Source organism: Porites lutea, chromosome 7 (genome assembly GCF_958299795.1).
Source record: "Porites lutea chromosome 7, jaPorLute2.1, whole genome shotgun sequence".
Taxonomy (NCBI): domain Eukaryota; kingdom Metazoa; phylum Cnidaria; class Anthozoa; order Scleractinia; family Poritidae; genus Porites; species Porites lutea.
In genome coordinates, this window is record NC_133207.1 from 11,255,132 (window position 1) to 11,264,321 (window position 9,190).

The 9,190-nt window shown below is 41.9% G+C and overlaps 1 protein-coding gene and 1 non-coding gene across 2 annotated transcripts; both read left to right on the forward strand.

The window, feature by feature from the left end:
- The first annotated feature begins 846 nt into the window (after positions 1 to 846).
- Positions 847 to 918, forward strand: Trnam-cau (transfer RNA methionine (anticodon CAU)). The gene has a single exon. It is a non-coding gene; the product is annotated as a tRNA-Met (tRNA).
- A 2,035-nt stretch (positions 919 to 2,953) lies between these two features.
- LOC140944446 (uncharacterized) lies at positions 2,954 to 5,537 on the forward strand. The gene is made up of 2 exons (XM_073393588.1): positions 2,954 to 4,811; positions 4,885 to 5,537. Exons 1-2 carry the CDS (start codon positions 2,954 to 2,956, stop codon positions 5,535 to 5,537), a joined length of 2,511 nt encoding a protein of 836 aa, XP_073249689.1.
- Positions 5,538 to 9,190: the final 3,653 nt, after the last annotated feature.

Below are 9,190 nucleotides of genomic sequence, written 5' to 3' on the forward strand. Positions count from 1 at the left end.
ACTACACTTATTGGTGTGTAACGTTAAGTTTAGTCTATTGTTGTTAGCTTCACCTACAGAATAACTGGCTTACACTACACTTATGCATGCGCCACCTTAAGTGCACCCTATGTTGGTTACCTCTACCTAGAAAATCACTGGTTACACTACAGTTATGGGTGCGCCACCTTAAGTAGAGCCTATGTTTGTTAACTCTACCTTCAGAATCACTGGGTTTCATTTCACTTGTTCGTGTCCTACCTTAATTGAAGCTTCTGCTTATTAGCTGTACCTTCAGAATCACTGGAATAAACTACACTTATTGGTGTCCAGCCTTAAGTGCAGCGTATGATTGTAAGGTCTCCTTACAGAATCACTGAGATACACTACACTTATGGGTACGCCACCTTAAGTGAAGACTAGGTTGGTTACCTCTAGTTCAAGAATCACTTGCTTATACGACACTAATGGGTGACCAACCTTAAGTGCAGCCTATGTTTGTACGTTCTACCTACAGAATGACTGGGTTACAGTACACTTATGGGGGATGCACCTTAAGTGCAGCCTATGTTGGTTACCTCTAGTTTAAGAATCACTTGCTGGTAGTAAAGGGGGTCTAGTCCCGCACAAATTCGGATAATTTTTCATCGGAAAACGCGGATACCATCAGTTGCTAAGGACGCAGTAAGTCAAGCCAATCCAGTCATTTAGGTCAATTCAAGTCAATCCGAGTTACATGTTTAATCCTTAGTGAAGAAAATGCTCTAACCAAGCGAGCGAATGTCCCAATCCTAACCAGGCCAAGACATCAGTCGAGTTCAATGTTGAGGCTTAAATACAAAAAATACAGCAGGAAAAAGCAACGAGAGCAGAGTAGCGCAGTGGAAGCGTGCTGGGCTCATAACCCAGAGGTCCGAGGATCAAAACCTCGTTCTGCTAAACATGTTATTCTTTTTCTTTTGTTAAATCATTGTTAAATCATTGTTTATGCTAATGACAGCGGGGCAAGTTTGAGCAAGCCTGATGACGTGTTTCTATTTTTAGAACATGACGTCATTTTTACACTAATGGAGAGTATAAAAGACGGACACCGACAAGTAAATTCATTTGATTACGATTTGTTGTACTGTGCGGAGCTCTCACGATGCCGATTACTTATCCGAGACCGTGCCCTACGTGTGGAACAAAAATTAACAACCGGAGTAATTTCTCTTGTCATAAGAAATACTGTGGGAAGAAAATAGATCCTGTTCCATGTCCACACTGTGAGTCCACATTTACAAGAAAAGATGACATGTTAAGACATGTAAGAAAGTTCCATTCCGAAGGAGCCAAGCGTAAAGCAGAGGCCAACGAAGAATTAGCAAGGATGGAGTTACTTCATTCCAACAAGGTTCCAAGGTTAAGTGATGAAAGTCAACAAGGTGGCGCTGTGACAACCCGAGGTACCAAACGTGCGAACGAAGTGGATTCCAAGCCAGAGGCAAAATCACAGAAACCATTTGTTAGTGAAACAACAAATGATACTAGGAAGAATATGGTGGCGGCCCCAACCCGCTCTTTGTCGCGGATGTGAAGAAATTGGGACCAGCGAAACGTTGGAAAAACAATACTGTAGTCAACCAAAAATTTATCATGACCTTAGACCAACAACGTGAACAAAAACCAAACGGAGATTTGAATATTGGAGCAACCCATGCCATTGCCGTAGCCACTGACAATCTGATTGATGAATTGAAAATCCCAGAGGATTACTGGATGAAGCTCCAAATTGGGAGTCGCCAACACCGACGGGAAGGTTTAACAGGAGAAACATGGAAAATTCCCTTGGGCGATTTTACCCAGAGAGCTCAACTGACACAAGCCTTATTGACGGAACTTTCCTTGGTGTTGAACAGCGGTGAGTTCATTACGAATGATGTGGGGTTTTCAGCATCCGTACTTTTCAGCCGACCGGAACGAAAAGGCGGTAAGAGAGCAGGTGCAGCCCCAGGTCAAAAAATATGGCAACACATGGCGAAGGAATCCAAGTGTGTGTGTGAAATAAAGAACAAGGATACTCTCTGTTGCGCTCGTACCATTGTCACGATGCGAGAGTATGCCAAACGCCAAGCTGGTCAAGACAACACCTTTGAAAACTATTCGTCAAGATCGGGGGAAGAATTCACAACAGCTCAAAGAAGCCAAAAAGCTCCATCAAGAAGCCGGTGTACCAGAAGGTTTATGTGGTTTAGACGAAGTAAACCAATTCCAAGAGTACGTGGGACCAAAAGGTTTTAGAATCATTGTAGTGGATGCAGCACGGGGCGGTGTGATCTGTAAAGGAGACAAGTATGAAGACGAAGATAAGACCATTGCTCTAGTGAAATCTGTGTACGTGGATGACAACAACCAAGAGAAAGCACATTATGATGGTCTCTATTCCATCCCTGGGTTTATGAATCGCAACTATTTCTGCAAAAACTGTTGTAAAGGCTACAACACAGAGGACAGTGTCCATCACAGGTGCCAGGCTAAAAATTGTCCAGCCTGCAAAAGGAAAAAGATCAAGGATGAGGATGGTTGCCAAGATTTTACGTTATGGGCCAAACCAGACCGCAGCTGTAGAGCATGCAAACGGGAATTCTATGGGGAACAATGCTTTAGAGCACATCTCATTCAACATGAAGACGAGGATAAAGAGTTGAAAGGAATGAAAGAACAATTGGAGCAACGTCTAAATGAAAAACTTCCCTCCATTATGGAAATGAAAAGCACCTGCAACCAATTTCAACGATGTTCCAAGTGTATGGTGTCCTATAAAGTCAACAAAGAGCTTCCACACAAATGTCTGCATACACAATGCAAACATTGTTTGGAGTATGTGAACATTTAAGAACACAAATGTTTTATCACGTCCGAGGAAGAAAAGCAATTTCAAACACAACTCCACGATTTAAGAAGAAAGAAAAAGAAAAAGGAAAAGTTATTGGGAATGATCGTTGAAGGTCTACCAGACGAACACACACAAACCATGATTGATGAGTTGGTTGCCAAACGTAAGAAAAAATTACAAGAATTGGATCAGATTAACAGCGGTGTGCCTATGGCTGATATCAAAGCACAAGCATACGAAGAACGATTGAACACCTTGCGAGAAAAAGTGATTGACCAACTGCTGGATGAAGAAATAGAACCAGACGATATCACTTTTGACATGGTTGAACAACGCATGCCAAAACAAACAGAGCTCCTAAAGGGACCTAAGAAGATCTATGCAGATGATTTGGTGTTTGCTGATATAGAATGTATCACCGACAGCACGAAAACATTCATTCCTGTTCTCATTTGCTATACACGTGGATATAGCAAAACCATTTATCATCATTGGGGTACAAACTGTGTGAGTTTGTTTCTTGAAACTCTGCAGAACTGGTCTGAGGCAGAAAAATTAGAACAAGGACTTGACAAAGCACCTGAGTTTACTATCTTTTTTCACAATCTGAAAGGCTTTGATGGTGTGTTAACTACCAACACCCTCTACAATTCAAATTTGAAAGTGACAGATCAGATGGGCACGGGAACAAAAATTCTTCACTTCAAGCATGCCAATCTAATCTTTAAGGATTCTTTGAACTTTCTCAATATGCCGTTGAGTCAATTTCCTAAGACCTTCGGATTGACGGAGATGAAGAAGGGATTTTTCCCGCATAAATTTTCTAAGCTGGAGAATTGGCGGTATGAGGGCCCCATCCCTGATCTGAAGTACTACGAGCCACAGCACATGACAGAGGAGAAGAAAGAAGAATGCGAGACTTGGCATGCTCAACAAGCGAAAGAAGGAAACAGTTGGAACTTCCAAACAGAAATGTTGGACTATTGTAAAAGTGATGTCCAATTGTTGAGAGAAGGTTGTCTCAAGTTTGCTGAGGATACCATGCAGGAAGCAGGGTTTAATCCGCTGACCCAATGTATTACCATTGCATCAGCTTGTCATTATTTCTGGCGTAACTATCAGATGGAGCCAAAAACGATTGCTATTGAACCAACCCTTGGATGGGGTGGATTAAAAGTGAACCAAAGTAAAATCGCTTTACAATGGTTGTATTTGGAAGATCTGAAACTAGGCGGTAATCGTATCAAGCATACCCGCAATGGTGGCGAACAGACGCTTCAAGTAAAAAGAGGAACAGTGAAAGTCGACGGCTATGATCCCCCCACTAAAACAGTCTTCGAGTTTCAAGGGTGCGAATACCACGGGTGTAAAAAGTGTAAACCGAATGGCAGACATGTGAAAACGTTCCACCATCCAGACAGGACAGTCGAAGAGTTATATCAAGTCACCCAGTTTAAAATAGATTTGTTGAAACAAGCAGTTTACAACGTCGTGGAAAAATGGGAGTGCGACTTTAGAAAAGAATTGGAGCAGAACGAGCAACTACAGGCCATGGTGAGCAACATGACCTGGGTTTCCCCCCTAGATCCCAGAGTGGCGTTCTATGGAGGTCGAACAGGCATGGCGAAATGCCATTACCAGGCAGAAGACAACGAGAAAATTTTATATGAAGATTTTACGAGCCTTTACCCCACCATCAACAAGTATGGGACGTATCCCATTGGGCACCCCCACATCATTGTCAACCCTGTGAACCAAAACATCCAAGATTACTTTGGAATTGCTAAAGTCGATGTCCTCGCTCCAGAAAAGTTACTACATCCAGTGCTGCCAGTAAAATTGAATGGAAAATTGTTGTTTCCTCTGTGTGTAAAGTGTGCAGAGGATCAATTAGAAAGACCGTGGCATGAAAGAAGTAATTTGTGTCCACACAGTGACGAAGAAAGAATGTTGAGAGGTATCTGAATTTCAGAAAGCTGTAGAGAAAGGATATCACATTGTGAAAATCCACGAAGTCTGGCACTTTCCAGAGGACCAAAGGAGTCATGGTTTATTTGCACCATATGTAAACACATGGCTCAAACACAAAACAGAAGCCAGTGGATGGCCGTCAGACGTAGAAACAGAAGAACAAAAAGTTGAGTACGTAAGACAGTACGAAAAGCACGAAGGTATTAAGCTGGATCCAACCAAAATTGAGAAAAATCCAGGGAGGAAACAAGTGGCCAAGCTTATGTTGAACAGCTTCTGGGAAAAACTGGGCGAGAACGAGCATCGCACACAAACCATTTCGATTCAGGACGAAGACGTCTGGCAGAAAATTGTACAGGATGAAACCGTTATGGTCAAAGATGTGAGAATCTTTAACGAAGATGTCATGGAAGTGAGTGTGTTGAAACACGAAGACGCCTGTGACAGCGGCGGGAAAATAAACATTTGTATTGCCTGTTTCACGACTTCGCTTGCACGTCTTAAATTGTATGCGGAATTAGAAAAGTTAGCAGAACAAGTGCTGTACTATGACACAGATTCAGTCATCTATAGTTACAAAGACGGAGACCTAAAGATCCCCACTGGGGTGTTCCTTGGTCAAATGACAGACGAACTCGACGGAGATGCCATCACACTGTTTGGATCAGCAGGACCGAAGTCCTACTGTTACAAGACGAAGGGTGGCAAGTAGGAACGCAAGAATAAAGGAACCAAGAGCTCCTATGAAACCAACCAGGTATTAAACTGCAACTCCATGATGCAGCACATTCAACAGGAACTGTCAGAGCCCTTGGAACGAAGAAGAGTCATGGAAATAGAAATAAAGAATCATTTTGTCAGAGATAACACGAATAAGACAGTCAGCTTAACAGATTTAGTCAAAGTGTTTGGTGTCAATTGGGATAAGCGAGTGGTTGAAAAAGGAACAGGGTTTACCTACCCTTATGGCTTTGTAAGGTTTTAACTTTTTCACTAGATTTCTTTTCACTAGATTAGCTTTATATTGCTGTAATAGTAGAGGCAAGATTACATGGTGGCGTCAGCCCAACAATAAAGTGTGTTTTGTTACAAAATTGTGTGCTGGATGGTGTGAAAATTTCCCATACTTTAAAAAACAAAGGTTAAATCCGCTGAGTCAAAGGGATCATGTAAAAAAGGGAAAAAATATCCAAAACCCTAACCCTAACTCTAATCCGCAGGGGCTATAGTTTAACCACAACCTTATTAACATTTTAACCTCAACCCTAGTCCCAAGGGGCTAGGGTTTAACCCCAACCTCATTAACATTTTAACCCCAACCCCAACCCAAACCCTAGTCCCAAGAGGCTAGGGTTTAACCCCAACCTTATTAACATTTTAACCCCAACCCTTACCCAAACCCTAGTCCCAAGGGGCTAGGGTTTAGCCCCAACCTTATTAATATTTTAACCCCAACCCCAACGCAAACCCTAGTCCCAGGGGGCTAGGGATTAACCTCAACCTTATTAACATTTTAACCCCAAATAGGAGAGGGACTGGGTGCGAGTGCTCACAAAAAAGTTGCGGACTCAGTGTATGTCGGTCATACAACAAGTGTCAAGGTTAGTGTGTGGAAGAAAAATGCTGTCTGTGTCAATGCAAGATTTGGAACAGCTTTCGTATTGGCAAGAAAAACGTCTGATGAGTTCTCATTGGTATAATATTTACAATCCAGTGATTTCAGTAGAATTGACCAAATTAGCTGACCGTGTAGTAAGAAACAATGAGGCTGTACAAGAAATCCAGTTGGATCTCACAGTTCATCAGCACAGAGTACCAGAATGGAATGAAAACTTACTCATGTCAATGAATGATGGTTTATCACGCGCCGTTCAACGTTGGATGACAAGTCAAAGGTATTCGATGAAAACGCAAATGTTATTTGACGCTACAAGCAGTGGAACCGATTGCCCTTCCGTTTACAAGATGTGTAGGAGTGTTGACAAATATTCCAGTGTTTGCGTTTTTTCCGTGGACCACATCTTTATCACGCACCATGTTAGCCATGTTAGATTGGCTAAGTTTTAACTGGTTATTGGCCAAACTTCATGCACCTTTCAATAACATGAAGCTTGTGATCACAGTCCTTCACGAAGATCTTGCTTAAACATGTTAGGTCCCAAGAGACAATCATGTCCAGACATACCTTGATGACATCATTGACTTGCCCAGACATGCCCGGTTGACGTCATTGTCCAAACCCTCCGGGAAATTACTGCAAAGTGTAAGAGTGAGTCAAATTAGATAGAAAAATATTTCACAACCATGCCGAAAGTAACATACCCACGAGAGTGCCCGACCTGTGGCAAAGAATTCATCAGAGGTTATTTCTTTCATCATAAGAAGCACTGCGGTACAACAGAACATCGCTATCACTGCCCGTTGTGTCCACTCTCGTTTTCACAGTATGGAAATATGCAACACCACATAAGACAGCAACATTCCAACAATCCATTACGTTTTGTTTGTTCGATGTGTGGAACAGAATTAACAACTGCTCACAAAATGAGACTCCACATGGCAACAGTATGTGCTGAACAGAAACTGCGCTACAATTGCTGGTACTGCAACGCAGCATTTACAAGAAAAGATAACAGACAAACACACATGAGATGTATTCATGGACCAATCTGTCGTGAGAAAAAGGACAATTTACAGTTATATTTGCAACATTTAAGTGAAGAACAGGATTTTCAGGACGAGTGGATGTTTTTGGAATCCAGACCTATTAAACGAGGAGAACACAACGTCTGTCCCTGCAGTCAAACACCGATACAGTCCTACTTTTTTATCGAGAACAAGATCAACGGCAATCGCACCTTTGTAGGCTCTACATGTATTGGAAACATTGATCCCAAAGCAGGCGCAGTGATTGCTTACTTTAAAAACATTTTAGAGCAGGCAGTAGAAGGGATCTACAGGGGACAAAACGAGAACGGACTGCAAAAATTCGCAATCAAGTCAACTACGAGGATGGTATGTCGTTTACACGATGTCGAACAGTTAAACCCACCCGTCACTCGAAAGTTGAAAGGAGAATGGCAGGTGCTTGTTAAACATCCAAAGCCAGTGACTTTAGTGGAAAATCAAGTGTATTGGCTTAGATTGAAAGCTAAGTATGTACGAGGACAGTTAACGTTCACCGCATTGTAAATATTACACTTCACAATGGATGTAACTAGCTTGCTTAATAGTTCAATAAAATGCACACATTGTTTAACCATTTTCAACTGTTTTATTTACTGTCTGTTTTCTAATATACTACAAAGTTGCGAAAATTCTGACTGGAAATAGGCGAGCTCTTGCTGGAGTGTAGTCATAGGCAGTTTCTTGGGTTTTTTAGGGGTCTTGAGCTGTGGTCGATCACTGTCCCGTTGTACTTTAAGGGTTTGATACTGGTCTTGATCTTCGACGAGTTTTCTCTCTTCTTCTTGGATCATTTGATCTAAAATGACACATTGCACCTGATCACAGGCAGCATTGACGATCGCTTGAGATTCAGATGAACTCATTTTTGGGTAGGGTTTTATAGATTTCATTCGTTGTGGAAACGTGCCTTTCTTAAGATGGTTTTTAAACCCTTTGATCGTTCTTTCACGGTACTTGATGCGTGCATGAGTGGCCATCAATTTTTGTCGATAATCCTTCAACGTGGTCTTAGTTGTTGTTGTTTTTTCGGTAGGTTCTGACATTTCCATAGAGTTGTCTTCTTCGAGTGCAGACATGTTACCTTAACCAGATCGGAGGTGAAAATGATGTCTTTGGGTGAGGACTGATTCAATTTATAGTCTGAGACGAGGGCTAAGGTATAAAAGGCAGGGGAGTGCTAGTCTATTTATCATTTTATCACAAGTCACCATGTGGGTAGGAGGTTATGACGACTGGACACCTGCTGAACAGCGTGAGTGGGATAGAGATCTTGATGAAATGTGGGCTAAACATGAGCAAACAGAGAGCGTCATGTACCCTGAGAACGACGAGAATCTACATTGGATGGAATTAGCGCTTGATGACCCAATATTTAAAGTCACTTATTCCAAAATCGGAAGCACAGATTAGTATAGGGTTGACATAACCCAACTATTACCAGAAAAACAGGGCGTGCGTAACTTCGATTTTGAAATCTTGTATCCATTGTATCACGGTTTGAATGAGATTATCGAGACGAGAAAAACACCCAAGACATCTCAGATCACCATCAAAGTTTCCTCCAGAGAATATAGGGAGGCGACCTATAGGTGTCAATTCACACCAGAGCAGTGGTCTTATAAAAGAATAGATAAAATCCTCGAAGAGCTAGCAGATCAGCTAACCATGAAACAAAAC

Coding starts and splice junctions, on each gene's coding strand:
- LOC140944446 (XM_073393588.1), top strand. CDS start 2,954: ATGATCGTTGAAGGTCTACCAGACGAACACACACAAACCATGATTGAT. Junction 4,812..4,884: donor CGAAGAAAGAATGTTGAGAG/GTATCTGAATTT, acceptor GGCACTTTCCAG/AGGACCAAAGGAGTCATGGT.